The 24,230-nt window shown below is 50.7% G+C and overlaps 1 protein-coding gene across 2 annotated transcripts in view; it reads right to left on the bottom strand.

Moving 5' to 3' along the window:
* CAD (carbamoyl-phosphate synthetase 2, aspartate transcarbamylase, and dihydroorotase) overlaps positions 1-22,715 on the bottom strand; it is a 42,656-nt gene extending 19,941 nt beyond the window's left edge. For both annotated transcript variants that reach the window (XM_078594324.1, XM_078594325.1), the window contains exons 1-24: positions 21,715-22,715; positions 16,025-16,164; positions 14,644-14,773; positions 14,107-14,249; positions 13,835-13,976; positions 13,265-13,439; positions 12,736-12,921; positions 12,149-12,264; positions 11,630-11,778; positions 11,025-11,156; positions 10,365-10,598; positions 9,078-9,218; positions 8,552-8,632; positions 8,015-8,203; positions 7,211-7,335; positions 6,655-6,788; positions 5,793-5,905; positions 5,286-5,530; positions 4,723-4,969; positions 4,303-4,401; positions 3,396-3,620; positions 2,551-2,733; positions 527-745; positions 76-240 (exon numbers count right to left, since the gene is read on the bottom strand). In XM_078594324.1, coding sequence (XP_078450450.1) covers positions 76-240; positions 527-745; positions 2,551-2,733; positions 3,396-3,620; positions 4,303-4,401; positions 4,723-4,969; positions 5,286-5,530; positions 5,793-5,905; positions 6,655-6,788; positions 7,211-7,335; positions 8,015-8,203; positions 8,552-8,632; positions 9,078-9,218; positions 10,365-10,598; positions 11,025-11,156; positions 11,630-11,778; positions 12,149-12,264; positions 12,736-12,921; positions 13,265-13,439; positions 13,835-13,976; positions 14,107-14,249; positions 14,644-14,773; positions 16,025-16,164; positions 21,715-21,796 — 3,795 coding nt within the window. In that variant the 5' untranslated portion in view covers positions 21,797-22,715. The remainder of the gene's footprint in view (positions 1-75; positions 241-526; positions 746-2,550; positions 2,734-3,395; positions 3,621-4,302; positions 4,402-4,722; positions 4,970-5,285; positions 5,531-5,792; positions 5,906-6,654; positions 6,789-7,210; positions 7,336-8,014; positions 8,204-8,551; positions 8,633-9,077; positions 9,219-10,364; positions 10,599-11,024; positions 11,157-11,629; positions 11,779-12,148; positions 12,265-12,735; positions 12,922-13,264; positions 13,440-13,834; positions 13,977-14,106; positions 14,250-14,643; positions 14,774-16,024; positions 16,165-21,714) is intronic.
* Positions 22,716-24,230: the final 1,515 nt, after the last annotated feature.

The raw sequence follows: 24,230 nt of genomic DNA, 5'->3' as shown, positions 1-24,230 counted from the left end.
AAAAGGGGAAGAAGACGTAAATTCGGGTATTATTGTACCATGAAATAATAAGAGGAAATCGCTCGGTGGACGAACCTTGACTCCGACGATGCCAGTGCCCGTCAGCTCCACGGGTTCCACCTTCTCGCCCATTATCACCCGTGTCGCCATGGCAACCAGGTCCACGCCGAGCGTCTTCGAGACGAACGGGAAGGAGCGCGACACGCGCACGTTGCACTCGATCACCTTGAGCAGATTGTCCTGTCGGGCGCGGACAGACGGAGGGAGTAAATGGCATCATCGCGAGCGTTTGGTTAGCAGGTTGTCGTCATCACCTTGATTATATATCGTCATCAGCCATGACCTGTATGTATTTTAAAATTCTTTCGCGCCGGATGTAGCCAACCGTGCTAATCGGGAGGTGAAAGCTTCCACGATCTGTCGCCATCTCCCAGGGTCTCGAAAGGGTTAGTCAATTGGCTTGGCAATTCGTTGCGGAGTAAAATGGTTATGGGGTTGGAGTTCGGGGTCAGGGCGAGGCTCTTGCCTTGGCGATGAGCTGCAGGTTGAAGGGGCCCGTGACCTGCAGCTCGCGGCCGATGGCCACCACGATGGCCTGGATGCGCTGCATGGTCTGGTGGTTGATGTCCTGGGCGGGCGATACGAGGGTTGCGTCGCCCGAGTGGACGCCGGCGTTCTCCACGTGCTCCGACACGGCCATGGCCACCACCTCGCCGTCGCACGCCACCGCGTCCACGTCCATTTCCTTCGCTCACCGCGATGATAAACAGTCACTTACGGCTCCTTCGTGGGATCCGCTGCTGGATCAACACTTCTTAAGTGCCATAGCTCATCGTGTTGGTGGGTTAAGAGTTGGTTCAGGCATCGCTCGCCATCGAATGGTTAGCTGTCGCGGTTACCGCACCCAGGTTGCTGGGTGCGGCACCCAGGTTGCTGGGTGCGGTAACCACCGTGCCGCCACTCGTCATAGACACGTGCCGGCTCCCGCAGCGCAGTGTGCTGACCACTACATGCACAACACAGTGAGCAAAGACAAAGACACCCCGTAGAGCCTTAGACTGTTCGGGCGAGTGCTGTTCGCGAGCACCTATGAAGGCCAGAACGGCACATGAAGAGGTGGGGGGTCAGCAGCACGCCTGGCCACCTTAGTCTCCCTGGCGATGATGTTTACACACCGTACTAGGGATTCATTTCAGGTCGAGTTGACCTGGGGAGGCCCAGGACCGGTTCAAATATTCATCACCGATGTTGGCCACAAGCGGGAATCGAACACAAATCGTTGGGTTCGTAGCGCAGTGCTTCAACTCGCTATACTACCACTGGATACATATACACAACGCATTAATAGGCATGCAGACGCTGGGGGTAAGTGCTGTTCAACACACACACGCACAGGCTCCGACACGTGCCACCCTCTCGCCCCTGCACTGTTGTACTCCATTGCATCTGCGTTCATATTCTGCACACGTGCGCATTTACGCAAACACGTGAACACACAGGTATGCATGCACACGTGTGCGTCCCAACACACATGCATATATTATTGCAAACGCACATTGTGTACTCTACATGCATACGTGAGAAAAAAAAGAGGCAATTGAAGGGACCTCAGAAGTAGTTGTGATGTCGCCTTCCCGAGGACGTTCTCTAACACGGGGTGTGATGTTACTCCACTTTCTGCGAGCGTCCCGTGACAACATGGCATCCACAGCACAATTGAAGCAGAATTGGGGGAAAGAAAACAAAAACTAAAATATGTTTTAAATAATAAAATAACTATCCTCCACATAGCCTTACACATTGTAAAAAGTTAAAGAGCTTTTCACAGGCATTTCTCAAGGCCGGCATGGAGCACGAGGGGGCGATGTGGCAAGAACCATCAAGGCCGTCTTTGTCTCCCCAGTGCCAATGTTAACACAGGAAACCAAGTACTCGTTTAAGGAAATCTGCGATTCCATCTGTGGGAGGCCAACTCATGTTTCCTTGGCTGGAAATCCCAATCGTGTCGCTGGAAGGCACAATCACTCTCATGCGAGAGATTCAACAATGAATTAATCTTTATGAGCATAACGGGTTTTTATGCTATTAGGGACTGACCCGATTAAAAACCTGGCCAAACTACCCCCTTACTCCGAAGTCTAAAATGAGAGGCAGAGAGGCCTGGGGATGACAGCAGGTGGGGGGGGGGGACCTCCGCCCCGCCCCTCCCCTTTCCTATTTTTCCTTTCATCAGTTGAGTGGATGAGAGGTTGTAACCCCACCTCATAAAGCCGCACGTATGTTATATGATTTGCAGTGTCCCTTTTTCACCCCCTCCCCACACCTGATCTACCCCTAAAATGTTGGTTACGGTTTCCCCTCCCCCCCCTGCCCATGAGCACAAACTCCCACTCTCCCCCCGTCGGAGGACCCCCCCCCCTCAAGGTGTGCACTGAGCATGTTGTACCCCCCCCCACCCCAATTCCTCGACTCGTGCAAGAGCTGGAAAGCTCCCCTTTCCCCTCGCAGTTTTTGGTCGGCCCCGGGGCATCGCTCGAAGCCCTCACGCACCTTGGCCTCCAGGATGAATTTCGAGATGACGACGGGGTACTCCTTTGACACGGCGACGGCGCTGTTCAGGAACGCCTCCAGGTCGTTGGCGGAGAGCGCCACGTTCATGGCAGCGCCGCTCAGCACGTAGGACGGGCGCACAAGGCACGGGTAGCCCACGTTGGCGCAAAACTCCTTGGCGGACTGGCGGGCACGTCAACGCGGACAACCGGGAGAAGCGTGGGCAAGCGGAAAGGTGAAGGACAGTGTTATTTACACGTCGGATTGAGTACACAACAAAGACACTCATTCTTACATGTCTACTACTCATTACATGGTCAATTTGACACAATGAATTTCATAATAAACCTCACACTCGCACGCACGCTAAAGACAAAGAACCCCTCCCCCGTGTAGCTGTGCAGATTGTTGAGGATGTTAGCAAGCACCTATTCAGGGTGGCATGGCGCCTGAAGAAGTGTTGTGGTCAGCACCATGACCAGCAACCGGTCTCTCCAGCCACACATGTACACACTAGACCCACAAAACAAAGATCCCCATAGTCCTTAACAGATTGTTGGAGGACATGCTGTTAGAAATCACCTGTACAAGTGATGATACACAAGGTGGCAAAGCACCATGCCCATCTGCCTTCATCTCCCCACAGTGCTGATGTTTACACACTGAACCCAGTGCTCATTTACAGTCGAGTTGACCTACGAATGGCCCAGGACCGGTTCAGATAGCTGCGAACGGGATTCGAACTTGGGTCGCTGGGTTCGGAATTCACTACGCCAACGACTGCGCCCACCCCTCGGCACTAACACAGACAAACACACGCACACGCACGCACGCCCCTTCAGCACCTTCAGGTCGGACAGCTCCTTCCAGAGCGGCTGGCTGATGCCGATGGAGTCGAGCATTCGCGAGAACTTGAATCGGTTCTCGGCGCCGTCGATGAACTCGGGCGAAGTGCCCAGGATGCGGCACTTCTGCCGGTGCAGCGCCATCGCGATGTTGTTGGGCAGCTGCCCGCCCATGCACAGGATCACGCCCTCCGGGTTCTCCAGCTCGTAGATGTCCATCACGGTCTGGTGCCATGGGCAGTGCGGGACAGGTCACAGTCAAGAGGTCGACAGGACCAAGTGTTGATGTTGCACATTGATGCTGCTAATCCTGCATAATGCACGGGCATAAGTGGTACTAATCACATACCTGCATTTCCCATAAATATGCAAAATTCCTCTTGATATGCAAATTATTTTGTCAAGGCGCTTTCCCCCCCTTCCAACCCAGCTTAAATATATGCTCCAAGCATGGTGCTGTTTCATTCAGACGCTGTCGCCCCGACAGACGTGGTTTTCACCTGAGGACCGGCTGCTTGCGTTGTCGCCGAAACGTCGTGAAAATTATTTTATGTTTTATTTTTATTATTTTATTACTTCCCTTCTACGTGACTTTACCGAAAGAACCAAAAACATGAAGTTGCACATTATCATCGCTTTCTTCCTTATGCCAGAACCCGCAGCGCTTGCTGGGTGTGTCTGGCAGTCCTGGAAGTTCTAGGAGACCAGAAGTATGGTAGTCAAAGTTCCTGGTCTCCAAGAACTGCTCCGACAGTCTTATCGTCACCACCATCATATGGTAGGTCTTCCCCTTGGTCGCAAACCTCTGGGGTGACATTGCATGGCTATGTACAGTGCGAAAGATGTTCAACATACATACACACAGGTGAGAGATCGGGGGGGGGGGGGGGCGAGGGAAAAGTCTCACTTCAAAGGAGATCTCTTCGAAGTAGAGTCGGTCGCACATATCATAGTCCGTGCTCACAGTCTCTGGGTTGCAGTTCACCATGATGGTTTTGTAGCCGAGCTGTTAAATCGGCCACGGGCAGAGAGACAAGGACAACGTCACGAGGTCGTCGCGGACAACGCAATGGAGAGTGCCATCCAGAACACCCCACCAACGCTTTCCCTCCTTTAGTTGCGACGTCGACGCCCGACCGCCAAAAAAACCCTTACCTTGTAATTCAAACTAAACAATAATTGCCGCTAGTAATTCAAGGGCTAACACTTCAATCAGGTTAGACAGCGATGAGAAAAGGCTACTGACGAACATGCTGCAGAACGCTGTGTATGTCAAACACCAGCAACTAAATAGCCGTAGGCCGTCGTCCCCCTAGCTCCGCCGGACCTTGCGCAACTCGGTGATGCAGCCCACGGCGCACCAGTCGAACTCCACGCTGCTGCCGATGCGGTAGACGCCGGAGCCGAGCACGAGCACGTGGTCGGCGGGGAAGGAAATGTCGTGCTCGATGCCACCGTACGTCAGATACAGGTAGTTGGTCTGCGCCGGCCACTCCCCCGCCACCGTGTCCACGCGCTTCACCCACGGCAAAACCTGCAGCTCCTTCCGCAGCTGCCGCACCGCCAGCTCCGTGCTGTGGGGGGGGGGGTGGTGGCGGCGGCGGCGATGACAACAAATCGAAACGTCCGCACACAGCACTCGGCCACTTATTTAATCACTCGCGCACCCACGTATTCATTCACTCTGAGTTTTAGGTTTAGTTCGTTGGGTTGGCTACGTACGGTGCGAAAGAAGTTCAACATACATACACGCACTTAATCGCTCACGTTTCCATCCAATGACTTGCCAACTGAAATCACTCGCACAGCAATCCGTGCACCCGCTCACTCGCAAATGCAATCAAATCGTTCATGCACTCGCTCACCTCGCCAGCCCACCCACCCGCCCACCTCATGATGGCGCCGGCGATCTGCCGGTCTGAGAATCCGAGCTGTTTGGCACGCAGCAGCAGGCTGCGTGGCAGCGGGCCCTCCTGGTAGGCCTCGAGCGCTTGCCCGAGCACCGTGATTCCGCGCATGCGGTGCAGGAACCAGCTGTCGATGCGCGTCAGCTCGTACAGTCGCTCCACCGAGTACCCGGCACGCAGGGCCGCCGCCAGCACGAAGATACGCTTATCCGTGGGCGTCTCCAGCTCCTGCGTGGGGGAAACGGTGTTATAGTCTGCCACCTATGTGTGCGAACGTACTGTACAAGCTTCATCGGTGCCTTTCGCCCCGCCTCGCTGCCATGTGACAATAATGATGAGTAAAAGTCAGTTTCCTTTACTTAATCAGGAGATGAAGTAAACCCGTTGAGACGCATGAAACAAACTGAGCTTCTTTTGCAAGGGTGAACCTGGGTCACATCACTGATGGGAGCCGACGACACTGGAGGAGAGGGGGTCCGAGAGGCCTCACCTCGTCGGAGGCAGGTTTGAGCGTGTGGTCGAAGCCGCAGCAGTTCTCGTTGACCATGCGCAGCGCCTTTTGGAACGCCTCCTCGAAGCATCGGCCCACGGCCATCACCTCCCCTGCGGGCGGACAGTGCAGACGGCACTGGCCATTCGTGAAAACGCTCGTGTACACTCACACATTCGTTGTGACTTGTACCATCACCTGGTCATTCATTTAATCACTCACTCACTTCACCTGCTCACTCACTCAGCCATGTGCTCATGCAATCAACAATTAATTGCCTAAACTACTTGCTCCCTCGGTCCACCATCTGCTCACATGTCAGCTTGCTCACCTTGAGAACTTAAATATTCATGCACTCACTCATTCACTCACCCGCCTGCCTATCAACACACACACACACACGTGTGCACGTTAAGATACTGTGAGCACGTATATAATGTCGTCGTTAGCGTGCCGCGCTATGAACCCGGCGACCAAAATTCACTTTCCGCTCAAAGCTAACATCATTGATGAGGATCTGAACTGGTTCTGGGCCTCCCCCTATGTCTCCACAGCCTCAAATTAGTATCAGGTGTGGTATATACACATCAGCACTCGAGAGACAAAGGCAGCAGAGCATGGTACTGACCACACCACCCGTGTGCAGTGACGGCCTTAATAAGTGCTCGTTAACAGTACTTGTCCAAACAGTCTGTGTGGCTATAACGGGAATCGTCGTCCTTGTGCGAGCATAATAGTTCACGAAAAGTCACTTGCCCAACTAATGTTTAAAAGGCTACGGGGGATTTCTGTCTCTCGTATGAGCGTGTGTATGTGTACACAGGTGTGTGGGTATGGGCCCATGCGTGCGTGTACTGCCCACCGACGCTCTTCATGGAGGATCCGATCTTGGTGCTCACACGCAGGAACTTGCTCAGGTCCCAGCGCGGGACTTTCACCACCACGTAGTCCAGACTCGGCTCAAAGTTCGCCGTAGTCGAGCCGGTCACAGAGTTCCTGGACGCGGCACCAACAAAACAAACAATCTGGAGACGACAGACTAATGATTGCCGTGTCGGAGACACTGGGCCAGCACCACTGAGAGCCTGGGTGGTTCCAATCTGGGCTTCAGTCACCCGTAATTAAGCAAGCTTGTGAACCATAGCGAGTTGACGGCCTCCAGCCTAAACACCAATGACTGCATACAAAATGAAAAAGTCACCGCCCCCAAGCTCAAATACTGAACAGCGTGCAAAGCAATATTCGAGCAACGGACATCACATTTCCCAGCTGTAAATGGGCTAAATCGGACTTCATGGAAATAACAGGGTTTTGTAAGAAAATGGATAATACCGGGGGAGGGGCGGTGGGGGGCCCCACTCCTGAATTTTCCGGGATTGAGGACACCGCTGCATTGTTAGGAGTGCAGGGCGACGCACCTGAGCGTAGGCAAGGGGATGCCAAGCGCCAACTTGGCCGCCACGTACGCCAGCGGGTATCCCGTGGCCTTGCTGGCGAGTGCGGAGCTCCTGGACAGACGAGCGTTCACCTCGATGATGTAGTACTGCCGCGGTGGGAGGCAGACGTCGGCAGGTGTGGAAGGAGAGGCGGAAATGACAGGAAGTGTGAAATAAGTGGTTATCGTGCACGACGCGCAAGTGAAAAGTCACGAGCTCAAGCTTCTATTGGAGGGTTGACTCTGCACCATCATCAAAAAGGGGGGGGGGGGGGGGGGGGAGGGAGGAAGGCGACAGCAATTGTGCTATGGATATGGAGAGAATGGCCATCGCAATTGGAATGTGGATTATCCATTGCTGGCTTGGGCTGTCAACAGGAATGAGCGTCACACCATTGATCGGTCGAGCAGGAAATTTGCGATAAATGGTGGGAAGGAAGTTGTAGTTATTAAGCAGTAGGTTTCAGCACTTACACCAACACAAGTACTTGCTCACATACTCTCAATAATTCATTCAATCACTCAGCCATCCATTCACACACTCGGATACCTACTTGTCGCTGACTCACCCATCCACTCACTCTTATCAACCTATTCACAGATTACTCACCCAATCTCCCACTCATTCACTCACACATACATAAATACACCTCGCTCACTCACTATCACCCAACCACTCCCACACTCACACAACCACCCACCCACACGTTCACTTACCTGCCCATCCACACCCTCAATTACCCAGCTACCCACCCATACACTCACCCACCCATCCGCCCACACCCACCTGCTCGGACTCAGGGTTGAGCGCGTACTGAATGTTGCACTCCCCCACGACGCCCAGGTGGCGGATCACCTTGATGGCGGTGGTGCGCAGCATGTTGTACTCGCGGTTGTTGAGCGTCTGGCTTGGGGCAACAACGATGGACTCGCCCGTGTGGATGCCCAGGGGGTCCACGTTCTCCATGTTGCACACCTTCATGGGTAATGCACGCGTTCACGCAAAATGTCAGAGGTGGCGTTAGGGTCGGGCAATCGAAAGTGTGGCCCTATTTGGCCCTCGGTACGGAACAGGTTTTCCCTGCCTCTGGGTCAAAAGAAGGAATAATAATAATAAGGAAGAGGAGCCGGGGGAATGTGTGGGAAGCAAAGATCAGGGGATGATGGGAGAGGTGGTCCGAAAGAGAGCGATCGACAATCAAACAAACGGTGCAGGAGAGACAACTCCGTGTGAGGAGTCCGGACGTGAAATTTAGCGGTGGGTGGGATGCGAGAGGGGAGCGCTGGGACCAAGTGACGCGAGGAGGAGGGAAGGTGGACACACCGTGATGCAGTTATTGTAGGCGTCGCGAACGACCTCATACTCCACCTCCTTCCAGCCCTTGAGAGACTTGTCCACCAGCACCTAAGGACGACGACCGACAGCCACAGCCACGTTTACCAAGTCGAGTGAGGGGGGAATACTTTTAAAACGTGTTCTTGTTTTAAAAGCAAGATATAACCCTGAATGACACAATACACAAGAGCCTAGGTGTGTAGCATTTTGGTGTTGTGTTAGTGGAATTTTGGTAGCATGTTGACGGTGAGTTGGTGGCTCACTGGTGTCATGTTTGTGGTGTGTTCGCGACATTCTAATGGCAGGTCTGCGACACATTCGTAGCATGTTGTTGGTAAGTGACATGTTGGTGGGCTATGGGTGGCATGTTCATGGCGTGTTGGTGACAAATCAGTGTCACGTTGGTATGCGATAAGTCCGCCGGGTCACGTTGGATGATGTAGTAAGGCACCCCCCTGTACCCCACGCCCCCTACCCCCCCCAACACCCCACAGTCCCCCGCAACCCTCCGCACCTGCGTGGTGTGCGCGAACGCCTGCGTCACCAGCGCCGACAGCTCCTCGGGCCCGTCGGCGAATCCGGAGCCCAGGCCGCCGAGCGCGAAGGCGGCGCGCACGAGCACCGGGTAGCCCAGCTTGTTGGCCGCCGCAAGCGCCTGCCGGGGGAGACACGCGCCCAGCGTCAGCAAGTGGGGTCTTGGGCATACGGCCGTGCTTTAAAAAAATATATCATTTTTATTCAACTGAACATGAGCCTGCTACACAAAGCACCGAGCACAGAACAAAGAAGGGGGGGGGGCGTAAATCCCACAAGCAAAACCGAGAACTATGCAGCAGGGCTTGTGATGAAGAGAGGTGGAATATGCTAAATTCCTCTTCATATGCACATTCTTTTTGTTAAGGCGCTCTTCCACCTCCAACCCAGTTTATATATAAGCTCCTAGCTTGGTAGTGTCTCATTCTTCACCTGAAGACGACTGCTTGCGTTGTAGCCGAAACGTCGTGAGAATTATTTCATTTTATTATGTTTTATTTTTATTATTTTATTACTTCCCTTCTACGTGACTTTACCGAAAGAACCAAGAAGAAAAAAACAATAACTAATAAGCATATATGATTAAATCGCCTGCAACATGCCCAGCAGAGCCTGCATAGTGCTTGGATGGGTGGCCACTGTCCGTAGCAGGTGTTATAGGCAACGGGGCTACGTGGTGGGCAGTACCGTAAAAATCCGCCGTTGTACTGTAGTTCTACGTGCCCATGTCCATGCTTCTGGCCTTCGCAAACTTGCACTGACCAGCGTGAAGTATTATCTAATTACCCACAACAATGGTGTGGGGAGGTTTCCATCCAGCAATAAATCGAATAAAGGTCTGTACATGTGCTACTGATATCATGTCACGAGTGGAATGTTCTATTCCAGCGGTGGCCAACTGGCGTCTCCCAAGCTGCATGCGGCTCTTTAATCCACCACGTGGCTCTATGGAAGGGGCATCACGTAGAACATACTATCAAGCAAAGAATAATGTGTCCCATGCTGCCAACATATATATATACACTTGCCTCTTGGCAGAACATGGGTGCTTTTTGGCTCTTGGTCTGTTCCAGGTTGGCCCACCCCCCTGCTCTATTCGGACCTCCCACTGTCAGTGGTGCACTTTCTCGCTGAAAGCACTTTCCCCAACAGTCCATACACGGCTACACGGTGGGGGATCCTTGTCTTCGCGAGTGCGCAAGTGTGCCCACGGGTATGTGCATGTGTGCGTGCGCGTGTGTGCGTGCGCGTGTGCCCACTCCCCCACCTGCTCAATCGAGCAGGCGGCCACGCTGGGCGCCACGTGCTCTCCGATCTCCTCCATCTTCTCGACGAAGCCCTTGCGGTCCTCGGTCATCTCGATGGAGGCGACGGGCGTGCCGAGGACGCGCACGCCATAGCGCTCCAGCACGCCCAGCTTTGACAGCTCCATGCCGCAGTTGAGTGCCGTCTGACCCCCGAAGCTCAGCAGGATGCCGTCCGGTCGCTCGTTCTGGATCACCTGGAGGGGTGAGGCAGGGAGACACACACGTGGGAAAGGTGGTTGCGGAACGAACGCAGCAACGAGCAGTGGTGAAAGAAGGCTGGGAAGTGAAAGTTGGAGGGGAGGTTGGGGTAGATGTCATGGAGGTGGTTGAGGAGAGGTCATGGAGAGAAGGCCGGGGAGAGAAGATCTGGAGAAGTTGGAGATGCATCTCATCAATGGGAACTAAAATTGGGCTGATGGCAATCATACCACTATTTATTTAATCACAAGTTGCTTGTTTTCGTAATCATCATGCGTCAGAATAATTCTAACTTGAGAACCAAAAGTTTTCGTTGCAAGTCATTTGTCAATGTCCATGCCGCAGGTAACATCAAGTAGTAAACGTCAATTAAAAACTTCACTGCAAAAAGGATTCCACGTGCGGCGGCGGGCGCCACTAACCTGCGTGACGTACTCGGGCGTGATGGGCAGGAAGTAAACCTTGTCGGCGAGACCCATCGACGTCTGCACGGTGGCGATGTTGGGGTTGATGAGAACTGTTTGAATGTTCTCCTCCTTCAGGGCCTTGATGGCCTGCACGGGCACAGACACAACCAGGGGGGGGCGAGCGACAGAGGGGGGGGCAGTGGTGGTGTCACCGGAATGGCAGCCACAAAAATATGGCCACAAGCACAGCTAAGACCGTATCCCCAACGGCGACCATATCCGGGATCACAACCATAGACCTGATCACAACCACAACTATGACCACAACCACAACTAGGACCACAAACACAACTATGACGGCAAACGCAACTACGATCACCAAAGCTGCAATCACAACCGCAATTGTGACCACTGGTTTAGCGACTAATACGACGTGCTCACCCTGTCTGTGTCGGCGCTCGCCCACATATAGCCTTTGCTCACCGTAATTCCTCATCCTCAAGGCTCTAATAGATCTGTGGTCGAGTTCTAAAATCGTGTGGAGTCCTCTACCATGGAAGAGACTGTAAACGAAAGGGTGCGCTCACCAGTGTAGATTCCTCACCACAGGGAGTTCTCACCTGTGAGCCGGAGTAGTCGAACTCCCCGGCCTGGCCGATGGAGAGGCCTCCCGATCCAAGCACCAGCACCTTGACCGGGCGGCCACCCTGAACCCCGCACCCCGTGGGGGTCCCACTCCACGTCAGGTGCTTCGTTAGCCGCTGCTTGACTGCGAATGGGAAAATTAAACACGATTAGACACCGGTTTAAAAAATGAGCCTCGTTAAACCCAAGTACGGTGGATTGGGCCCCGCAGTGGTTAACTCGCTGCGCTGTGAAGCTAGCCACCTGAGTTCCAATGCTGGCCATGGCGGACGTCAGTGGTGAGTGATATCCGAATCGGTTCTGGCCCCCCTCCCCAAGAATCAAACTCAGGTTAGCTGCACGTGAACCCATTACATACAACGTATACAAATCAAAAACGTAATAAAACTGTGATTGATGAACACCGATTTGACGCACGCATCGCGAGCATCGTCAATACCTCTGTTACGCTGTGAACAATGACAGCTGTTTTGTTTTTTAAAAGCAGAACTCACTGGGCGTGACCTGCAGGTCCATGCCAGCCTTGTGGTCACGTGCAGCCTGCAGAAATACGTCAAAGAGGTCTTCGAGGTCTTGAGGCCCTGCCATGTGCTCCGGGTGGAACTGCACGCTGGGGACGTGTACACGGGGGGGGAGGGGGGGGACGGGACATCGTGAAGCACCAAGACCGCCTTTGCTACCGCCACGGCCAAAGCAGCCATTACTATTGCTTACCGTGTTGCCACCACTACCCCCCAAGCACCGCTAGCACCTCCACGACAATAGCTGGCACCGCAAATCACTACTGCCAGCACCACTAATACTTCTACGAACAGCAGTGACATCACAACCACTACTACAGCAACACCAACATTGGAACCTCCACCAGCACCACCGACATCTTTACCAGCAAGTGACAAATGCTTTTTTAAAGCCTAGCTTTTTGTTTTATAAAAAAATAATTGTTAGCATTATCTGCGTTTTTTATTTAAATCCGGGCCAACCCTCCCACCGTATCAGTCCCCTGGCCTTCCGCTCGCTCTGCTCACAGACACGTCGCAGGTGACGCAGGTCGTGAACAGGCACCGGGTCGCGGTGGCACCTGAAAAATGGCAGCGAGTCGTGCACGATGCCTTCGTTGGAGGCGTCGTTGGCGTTGGTAAATAAAGGCGTCCACCCGGGCGGCAGCGACGCGACGTCCACCGCGAAGCCGTGATTCTGCGACGTGATGAAGCAGCGGCCCGAAGCCTCATGCAGGCACGGCTGGTTGTGGCCGCGGTTGCCGTACCTGGCGTTGGTGGAAGGGCGCGGGGATGAACACAACAACAACTGCCATTCACCAGGATGAACGCAAGCACACTGATACACCAGATACGTGTACACATACAAAGACCTCCCTTATAGCCTTTAAGAGACGGTTCGGGTAAGTGCAGTTAGCGAGCACCTATAATGGCTGGCACGGCACATGATGGACACACACACAAAGACAAATGCACACACATATAACATACACAGGTACAAACAACACACACCACACAGACAGACGCTCAAGACACCCACACACCTCTCAAAGAATTCAGCACCAACGGCAGCGGCGGTGGCAGCAATTACGTGCTCGAACCGGCACTCACTTCATCTTGTGAGTGGTCGCTCCAGCCGCCAGCGCCAGCAGCTGGTGGCCCAGGCAGATGCCGAAGATAGGCGGTGCGCCAGTTTTGCGCGCCAGCACGCCCTTGAGCGCCTCCACCGTGGCGGTGCATTGCGTCGGGTCGCCAGGGCCGTTGCTGACAAACAGCCCATCGAACTCTACGGGGGCAGCAGAGTCGGCGTTAGAGGCATCGGCAACAGTGGCATCAGCAGTTTTGTCAGTAAGAGCATGAGTAGCAACTGTAGCAGCATCAACAGCAGCAGCACCAGCAACATTATTATCAGCATCAGCATATTGGCAGCAGCGAGAGCACCAGCAGCATCAGAAACATCATTAACAGCAGCAACAGCTAAAGCACCAGCAGAGAAGCACCAGCAGCAGCAGAATCAGCATGGACATCAGCGACAGTATAAGCAGCAGCAGCAGAAATGTAATTTCAGTACAAGCAGCAACAAAAAGGGGTAACGTTTCTGGCATCGGTTTTGCTCCAAGACAAAACAACGGTGGCGGCGTCATCCCCGCGGTGGTGCGCACCCTCCCTCGCGGCCCTCACCGGCCGAGGAAAGCGACGAGTCCCATGGCACAAGCTGCACGCTGGCACCGCGATCACACAGGCACCGCAGCTGGTTGTACTTGAGGCCGCAGTCGATGACCAGGATGCGAATGTCCCCACCGGGGTTCAGCAGTCGCGGCTCCTGCGGTGAGCAAGTGATTGAACGATTGACTAAGGGTGCAGGTGAGCGGACAATTGAGCAAGATAAGTGGGCGATTGTGTGAGCAAGTGGACAAGCGAGCGGGTGCAGAATTGATTTGCAAGTCGGGCACCTTTATGGACACCTCGGCAACCAGGTTGCGCAGATTGGGGTCCTGCAGCGGCACTGACGTTTCGTCGTCTCCGTCCAGCACGATGCGCCCCAGCAGCGACCCCTTCTCACGGATCAGCTTGGTCAGCGCCCGCGTGTCGATGCCTGCTCGCAGGCAAGGCGAGAGGGGGTCAAAGGCAAGAGGTTATTAAGGGGTTAAAACATCGCCGACTCCAATGTCACGGTCTGGCACTCCCGTCGTGATATTACTGTGAAATCACTCCCATACGTTTACACGCAGCTTCATCACCGTGCCAAAAATAGCATCGAACTAATATTGCATTTCAAGAACTATTTACAAATAGGGGGGCGGGGGAGGGGAAACTAAGAAGAACAACATTGCAGCACATTCCCCCCCAGGATGAAGCAACTGGCGCACAGCACCAACAATGAGCCCCAGGGCATCCACATGGGGGCTGTGGCGCGGGGAGCCCCTTAACCTGCACCACAGCTACAAGATAAGAGCTTTACTATGTGTCTTGGTTCTTATCTCATTTACCTTCGAGTGCGGGGACGTTGTGCTCGCAGAGCCAATCGTGGAGTGACCGCGTGGAGCTCCAATGGCTGTGCTCGCGCGAATACTCGCCGACAACGAGGGCCGCCGCGTGAATACGCGACGACTCGAACCACTGCGACGAGTGGACATGGGGGTGGGGGGGGCGTCGGGGGGGACATTTCAGAGAGGGGAGGGAGCATTTATCGTTACGCAACGTGCATTCGGTGGCCTTTAGTCGCCAGAAAAAGCCTCACCGAGATTCAACTCTTTTTCAGGAGGGTGTTGCTACACTGGGATGTTTGTTAGAGTGCATGGTTTCGTGTGGGAGGAAACCCGAGGACCTGGTGACAACCCATCGCGAATACGAGGAGGGTAACACTAAAAACTCCACACAAATGGATTAAATCCTGGCAACCGAATTGGCCAAGCCTACAACATCTGGTACAGGCAGTCCCCAACTTTTATGACACAATGCATTCATGGAAACCTCATCATAAATCAGATCCTATTTTGCAATAGACAGTATAAACAGGAGAAACATCACTTGCCGATGTGTTTTTCCTTTCATCAGCCATATTTAACAAGGTTTATTATTTAAAAAGGTAAAAATCCACATAAACACTTTAGAATAACAAAAGCTCCACGCCAAGTCACACCGGAAACCAGACTGACTCTTTTAAAATGTGTTTGGAGTCATGTAAAATCAAGTTTCTGCATTGTACATCGATTCATGGTGGCATTATATAAATGTCGTAAATGTGGATCGTTGCAAATCGGACTGTCGTAAGCCAGAGACTGCCAGGTATTCTCAAGACAGACAGAACAAATTATACAAACAAAAGTCAATCCTGAAAACTGTATTGTTTTCAAATCACGACATTTCACTGAACTACGGGTGGTGGGGTGGGTAAGTCGATACACTTCCAATGCTCTGGCTGTTTGTGAAAAAAATAACAACGTAATGGGATGGATAACACTGTAGTTGGTTAATGTACTAAAGAAAAAAAAACACACCAAAACTTTACAATGTACATGAGGTACAGAGCTCACATCTCTTAACATTGGCTTCTCTCCAGGGCTTCAGCCAATGAGCATTTTGCCTGGGACATGAACTGTGAAGGAATCTGGCCAACAGTGGCAGACAGATAAGGCTCACCGAGTCATGTCTAACAACAGGCTCCCACAAAGCCAAGTGTTATGTAGGAGCTTAAACATTCGTGCTCAGTTAGCCGTGGCCCATCTACATACTGCCAAGGGGAGACCAGTGTTATTTGGGTCTTAAATGTTTTCAAGGGCTCATCAGTCAGCTGCGCTCAAATACAGTGTTTTACGGGACTTCACAATCATTGGGACTCATCAGTGAGGCAGCAGCCCACAGCGTCACCTTGCTCAGGCCGAAGTTGCTGTCGCTATCGGCAGGCACGCCGTAGTTGCCGATGTGCGGATAGGTGAGCACTAGGATCTGGGAGCAGTAGGAGGGGTCTGTGAGTGCCTCCGGGTAGCCCACCATGCCCGTCTGGAACACTTGGGTATACACAGACACACGCACAAAGACAATGATTATCCGTGTAGCCTTTAACTACGCACACGCATGAATACTCTCTCACACGCACATGCATGAATGCACAATTGTATGCACAAAGATCAAAGATACCCCAGTATAGCCTTTAACAGACTGTTGAGTACAGGGCTGTTAGCGAGGATTTGTTAAAGACGGTTCAACCCTTTAGCAGGGGTGGTGTGGCTATGCCCGGCTATTTGTCTACCTAGTGTTGATGTGCATCACACACAATGCCAGGTAAGGCTGAGTTGACTTAGGCGACCCACAAAACCAATTAATATATGGATTGGCACATATGCAGTTGTGGCCAAAAATCTAACTCGGGTCGCCAGGTTCGTAGTGTGATGCTGTAACCGCTGCATCAGTTTCCCCAACACACACACAGACTCGGGGTTCTCAAGTTGTAACGAGTTTATGGCCTCAACTCATTTACCAAAAATTGCACACGCAAAAACAGTCTTAAATGAGGCTTTTCACTTCATTCAATCGTACAGTGGTAATTTCCAATTATATTTCTCAAAGAAGGTAGTGGACTGCTTGCTGCAACAGCTCTGAATGGAAATGTCTTCTTATCAAGACATTAAGCCAATAATTAGAAACAAATTTAAGCTCGATAATTTTTTCAAGGTGTACGAAGTACAGATGTGTCAAAAATGTCAAAATGAAGGAGGACGAGCGCAAGTGGTCATTCATTACAGGTTCAACAATTTACACACTCACAAATTGTACGAAACCGTCACGCATCAGGGCAGTTCCTTCCCTGACGTGACTTCCAGCTCTAACCGTTGAAAGTTCTGCATTGCATTGCTTAACTTGGCGGTCAAGAGCTCATCGCAGCCATTGCTTCCTTCTCTTGGAATCCGCAGATGCTGCCAAGTCAACAGTCTCATCAGCACCATCATCATATATGTCATGTCCTATGTCATGTCCTTGATCGCCGATGTCTCTGGAACCTGCCCTCCCTCCTCCATCCTTGCACACGTGACCAACCCATTGCAACCTTGGAAAAAATAACTGAACATTTCCTGCCATGAAACTCCCAGGGTCATCCACATGCATCTGTTTTGTTATGCACATTGCCAATTAAACACACAAATTCGTGTACCGCTGCCACATCATCAATTCCCTCGGAGCCATGTGATAAGGGGGCACGGGACCCATCCCTCACCAAGGCCATGAGCTCCGTGGTGAGGGAAGCTCACCTTGAAACCCCAGTGTCCAGCCTCAGTGGCCCAACACTGCCAAGAGATGCAATGCTCCTCCATTGCAAAGGCCTAGTTAGCAATGTCATTTTAAGTTGCAATCTGCACAGTTAAGGGAACTGGACTCTTTAATAGGCTTCATAATAAGTGTTTTTTGGTTAGATCGCGTAAATATAAATGCGTCGTTAAACCCGCCACCACCCGACAACCAATTAGGTAGGTTTGTCATGTAAACAAGACGTGTCAATCCGTTACGAGTTCAGCACTTCGGTGTGTTGGAGAGTAAACCCACCACATTTGCAATTCGAGTACGACGTTTCTCCGGTAATTACGACCAGCCTCATCAGGCAACAGCCAGAGTTGTGGAGGTATCCTGCTGTTTTGGTCTTAAATAGAGGAAGTTAATGTTGGCTGCTCATAGTTAGTCCCCATCGGTGGCAGGTTCAACACCACATTTATATTTACGCGATCTAACCCAAAAAACCCTCTATTATGGATGTTGGTCTGGAAAGCCGACGTGTTAAACTTTAACATGCTTCTTAAATAATCAACAGACAAGGATCCACTTGTTGCTGAAACATAACATTTAACAATGCTTTCAGAAGCATTTGTTTAACTAGGAAAACTTCGTGGTTGTATCCATATAATGCGTGCCAGTTTTCTTTTCTTTGTTCTGTGAAAGATTTATTGCATTTGTCATACGTCCTCGTAATTGACACCACATTGTGGTTACTATTCAGTGATAAGTTTATTTTTGACTCATTGCTATCGTAACTTAAAACGTTTCCCATTATTTATTTGTCTTGAATGATTACCATTGGAATAATTCCACACAATATTAACATAACTTGATGAAGTTGCTTTTGATTAAACTGCCTTTGTTTGTAAAAATTTAAACAATCTGACATTGTACGATGTTTTCCTGTTTAATATTTTACCCCAGTCTCTGCCAAAATGGGTCACAAAGTCACCTATTTCCCCCGCTTACCCAATTATCTATCTACCCACAGATTTTGCCTACCTGTCCACCCCACCTACCTACCCACCCACTTACTCACCCATTTACATATCTACCCACTCACTCACATATTTTATCCACCTACCTAACTGGACACTACTCACAGTTGGTGGGCAGGTGGTTGGTAAGGTGTCTCATCTACTCACAACATTACTGGTTGAACTGCAAGTTCGTTTAATCGCTCTGCAACTCCCCTAGAATGCACTGCCGTGAGTCACAGAGTTGCGGTGGTGTCAAACACCCCATGAAAAGATTTTGAGAGCAGGGCAGCCAGGCGGGAGGGGCCAGCCCTATGCCTTGGGCAACAAATCTTGCAATGCCTCGCTCTCTCGACTGGCCCATCCCTCTCCATCCTGTTTGCGAACCGGTCAGTTGGCAGGGACGGAAAGCTGTGCAAGAAAGTGATAGTTTTTTTTTGCCAGTTACTGCCACATTTCAAAACCGTCTATATGTTTGCGATTGTGCAGACATGAATAAGAGCAACATCATCACAGCAGTTGATAGAATATATAGCTGCTGATGATGGCGTTTAATTGGCTCGCATTCTAGCAGGTATGCAGCATGTGCCACAAAGTATTTTGTCTTCCCTTTTTTAATCAGCTTTACATTGTGCATTTGCAAATAGCTATTCGGTAAAATCTATAACTCCCCATTTCCACTCGGTCAAATGCCTTTCATAGACTCGGCATAATGGTAATTGACAGCTGACGATGGCTTGAAGAGGCCTTCATCCAGTGGTGGATAGACAATGGCTGATCGTGATGACAAGCTCAAGCAGATCGATTTCTATGGTGGCACAACCAATTCCTGTCCAGACTACACATTTACAATGACTGGTGTTGTAAAGAGGGTAAACTACTGAAGAGAAAAGTAGAGAAAATTCGTTTTTCACCAATCTCTAACCATTTCTTTATCGTAACCACCATGGCATATGAGGCTTTTCTACAGGGCAGTTTGTTTTTATTTTACAAGCAAAACATACCAAATGGTCCAAAAATGATATCATAGGACCGCCTGAAAAACAAATCTTGTGCCTCATTAAGGCTTTCCTGGGAAAGTTAAATTCAGGAAATTATGATCATAATAATCTCCTAACAGCACCCCTACCACTAGCAAACCAATCCTATCCACCTGCAGATCTGTACCATCCTACCACATTTACTTGTTCGGGCTCTATGTACCGACTAACACAATTTAATCTTTCCAAAACACTCATAATAATGAGCTTTATCCAAAAGAGTCACGAGCACTCTTTGTCATTAAAATAATGAGTTTCTATCACAAACCCTCAACCCATCACTTTCCGTTCATGAAGACCCAAACCCCGTAAGCCATAATCTTTCTAAAGGTCAATTGTCCAAAAATCAATATTCACTATTCTTCTTATCAAGTCAAAAGCAAAATTGTCCCGCAGCTCGGATGAACATTTGGGTAGCACTAATCTCCATCGAGCGGAAATTCCACATTCCAATGTCAGAGGCCAGTAGGTATAGGACTTTATTTAACAATTCATGAGAAATGATGGGTTGTGTTGATCCCCCCCCTCCCCATCGAGATTTGGAGTTAAAGCAGGCTAACTGTAATTCTCTTGAGTGACAAAGAAGCGTTCCATTTCTTTGTCTTTAGGTAACCTTTGTTGTTCTTCATCTACATATGTAGGGTACATTGTATTTGATCGACTACGAATTCCTTTCCGAGCCATTGTCTTGTTAATATCTCAAAATTCCTTTGTTGTGGCGTGTCGAGTTGTAGCACGTGCTGGGTAGATGTTTTCAGAACGTGAGATTCACGTGCAGCGAAATCTAAGGACCTCATTGGGAGGCTACACTGCAGCGCAACAGCAAAAACCTACCAACTTACACTTGCAGTAAGTAACAAAGCCATTCTGTGCAAAAAGTTGCAGGCAGGCTGTCCAAACTTCGTCTCGGCGTTGTGCGTGCAAAAAGCACGAACCTTAAATAATCTCGAAAAACAGTTAAATAATATGCAAGTAACACCTATTACGGAATTGTGTAAAATTGTTAAAGGCCAAACAAGCCCTCAGGATTTGCAAATTATTCCCAGTTCAATTCCTGGCCACGGTCAATTCGCAACTGATGACAGTATGTACGGTCAAACAATCCCCAAAGGGGTCTGTGTGGCAATTACCGTGCGAGGAATCTGGGCAAAGTAAAGTTCACAATCTGTGGCGATCAGAGAAGTACTGGCATGCAGACAACTGCACGAGATAATTCACGGTAAAGTATTACACTTTTAACCAATGTTGTCCATTTGTTGTTCCATGAATGTCATCAGAACATCAAAAATGTTCCAACAACGGAACCGGAGACAATTATTAACGAGGAAATGGAATTAAAGAATTAATGTAAAATGAGCCAGGGTGCACACAAATATTTAAAGTAAATAGTAAAACAGAATCCTTTGTTGTTCCGACTCAAAACACTCCCGCACAAGGTCTCAGACGAGAACACGTGGGTACTCTCGTGCATTTTACACCTCATCAAAATCGCACAAACAGCATTTCAGTGTTACCGCATGTGCACACACAACAAAAGACCCCCTCCCCCTATAGAATGACCAGCCGGTTAGTGCAAGTGCTGTTTGCGAGCACCTATTAAGGGCCGGCACAGCGCACGAGGGGGTGGGTGGCTAGCACCACGGCCGGCAGCCTATGACTCCCCAGCGGCGATTTTTACGACACACCGCACCAGCAGGCACTCGTTTGAGGCCGAGTCGACCCAGGGGTGGCCCAGAACCGGTGCAGATAATCGTCACTGGTGGGACTCGAACTCGGGCCGCCGGGTTCGTAGCGCAGCGCGCTTAACCCGGACACGACGAGGAGGCAGTGGTGGTGGTGTCAGTGGTGGTGGTGGTGTCAGTGGTGGTGGTGGCAGTGGTGGTGGTGGCAGTGGTGGCGGTGTGGTCGAAACCACCACGCGCCCGGCCGCCTTTGTCTCCCAATGCTAATTAATTCAGAAGGTGCTCAGTGCAGAGACCCAACACAGGTTCGGATGCCACGCGTGCAACGACCACCCGCGGCAAGGTATCGGACCGTCGTCAGTGGAACTTACGTTAAAAACCCCATTGTATCAATCCACTGCTGGATGAAAATTGACTCATGGTTGCGTCGGTGAGGGTTGCCATACTTCACCACGCTCGCCAATGCGGGCGGGTGATGCCACCCCTCGTATGGCACTTCACGCAAGTAACACACAATCGCTAACTTGTGTACAATTCAATTGGGGTGGTGTGGTATGTGTGTGTGGGGAAACACAAAAACAGCATTCACCCACCGACTTCTCCCGCCACACTCCTGGAGGCCCCGAAGAGCTTCCCCGGCAGGGCAGTGCCATCCTCCAGGTACAGCGTGGCCATGGCTCCCACTCCTCCTCCTGATCACTCTCGCGACAGACCACCGCCTTTTCCCTGCGCCTCTTTGCCCCTTCTGCCCCTCTCTCTCTCCCCTCTCTCGAGTCCCACACCAATGCCGCCCTCCCCCCGCTTCCTCTGCTTTTCCACCTCCTTGCTAACGAATGCGGGACAAAGCCCCTCACCTATCGATGCCTTGACCAGCTACGATCTTCCACCACCACCACCACCCCCTGGGCTTTGCAATGCTGCCCACACACACTGCTGCCCACCAGCTCCCCCACACACACACAATGCTGCTCACACACACACACTGCTGCCCACCCACACACACTGCTGCCCACCAGCTCACACACACACACAATTCTGCTCACACACACACAAAGCTACCCACACACACACACAATGCTGCCCACACAATGCTGCCCACACACACACAATGCTGCCCACCCGCTCTCCACACACACACACAATGCTGCCCACACGCACACTATAACACCTCTCTCTAGCCCCAACCTGCCCCTTGCTTCGCCTTGCTCTCACCGGCCTTGCCCCCTCTATCTCTCTCTGTGCCCCTGCAAGTCGAATCTAGCAGCAGCAGCAGCAGCGGTGGTTGTTGTTGCCCCTCGCCGTCTCCCTCCACGTGGGTCGTCGTCCTCCGCCTCCTCCTCGATTATCGGCGATGAAACTCGCGCCTCTCAAATTTATCTCCTTTTTAAACTATTACAAAATACTCCCTGGGGGGGGGTGTTTCTTCTCTCTCTTTGAGAACGAATGTTACCAGACGCAATACGGCGCCCTGATATTTTTTTAAAGCCTCGCATGAAGTAGGAAAATAAAAGTTTGTGCTATTTCGTGTCGAATATTAAAACGGAGCAGAGCGCGTCGGTCGGGCAGCAGCACCGGCTCAGCCGTTGCACACGAATGAATCGCTGTTTGTAAAGCGCAGTGCAGATAAGCGCAGCGTGACGTAACCGCGATGATGGGCGTTTATAATCCGTAGAGCGGATAAGGCGGCGTGACGTCACGCTTCGCGAAGGCCCCGCCCCCCTAAGCCCCGCCCACCCAAGGTGTTTAAGAATTCGCAGTGCGGATAAGAGCGCGGTGCCACCGCCGCCTTTGGAAGCCGGCGGCCCCACGTGTTTTTGGGTACGTGTACAATTCATAGTGTTGATAAGCGCCTTGCGCTATAACTTTTCTCTGGATTAAAAAAAGACGCTCGAAGATAATAACCAAAAAGATCCTACATGATATCGCTTACTAGCGGGAAGTGCCCGGCGTTGGGCGAGGGAAAAATATATTTCAAAACTTGTCTTAAAAACATAGCATCCACATATACAAGTACTAAGCTATTGTGAGAGCCCGGCGTTCCGTTTTGTCTGTCCATCAACACAATTACAAGAGGCTGGAAGAAGTCCTGAATCAAAAAGTTATAGAAAGTGGCGGGTAAATAGTTGATATAAAAGATTTCCGAAAATTGTCGACCCCCCCTCGAAAAATATGTTTTACCCCCCCCCCCATAGGCATATATTCCTACACATCATACATACTATAGTCAGTAGTGTCTAGTGACTCTATAGTAATATCTGACTCTACAGTAGTATCTACTGACTGCATAGTAATAGCTATTGACCCTACAGTAGTAACTACTGACTTTACAGGAGTATATACTGACTCTATAGTAGTATCTGCTGACTCTATAGTAGTATCTGCTGACTACAGTAGTAACTACTAACTCTACAGTAGTATCTACTGACAGTAGTATCTGCAGACTCGATAATAGTATATATTGATTCTATAGCAGTAGCTACTATCACTACAGTAGTATATTACTGGCTGTAGTAGTAATAGAGTGTTATGTTTAGCCGATGAAAATTATATACGTTGTGAATGGAATACAAAGTCACCGGTGTCGTCGTATAGCTAAACAAACCACTATATTATACAAGGCTGTGGGTTACGTGTAAATATAGATACTATATAACCTCCCTCCCCAAAAATAGACAAAACTACAGTTACTGTACCACGCACGTGTGTGTACTCACACCATTGGTAAGTTAATCAGCTTCGTCCACGTGGTGACGCTGTTTGAATGAATGCGTAGTGTCTCTAAGCGCGCGTGTCATGCCAATAGTCAGTCCCTTCAGAAAAACGCGGAGTTTTTTGGTGATTGTTGCGGGCAAAAATCGTTGATTATGCGGCACGTTTTCTTAAAAAATGCGATGGAATATTCGGGATATTTATGCAATTTTATGCGATTAAATTGCGGGAACTTGCAAAAATTGCGGGAACTTGCAAAAATTACGGGAACTTGCCAAAACTGCGGTTTGATGAAAAAGAGAAAAAAAAGTGATTCCCCCAACACCCTATTCACTAGGCTACTACTTTAATGTAAAGAGTAATTTCTTATTACTTCCTATGATAAGCAAGCATACTACAT

The sequence above is a fragment of the Lampetra planeri genome, chromosome 5 (genome assembly GCF_965212315.1).
Source record: "Lampetra planeri chromosome 5, kcLamPlan1.2.h2, whole genome shotgun sequence".
In the NCBI taxonomy this organism is placed as follows: domain Eukaryota; kingdom Metazoa; phylum Chordata; class Hyperoartia; order Petromyzontiformes; family Petromyzontidae; genus Lampetra; species Lampetra planeri.
The sequence above is the reverse complement of the archived record's forward strand: the minus strand, read 5'-3'. Positions and strand labels throughout refer to the sequence as shown.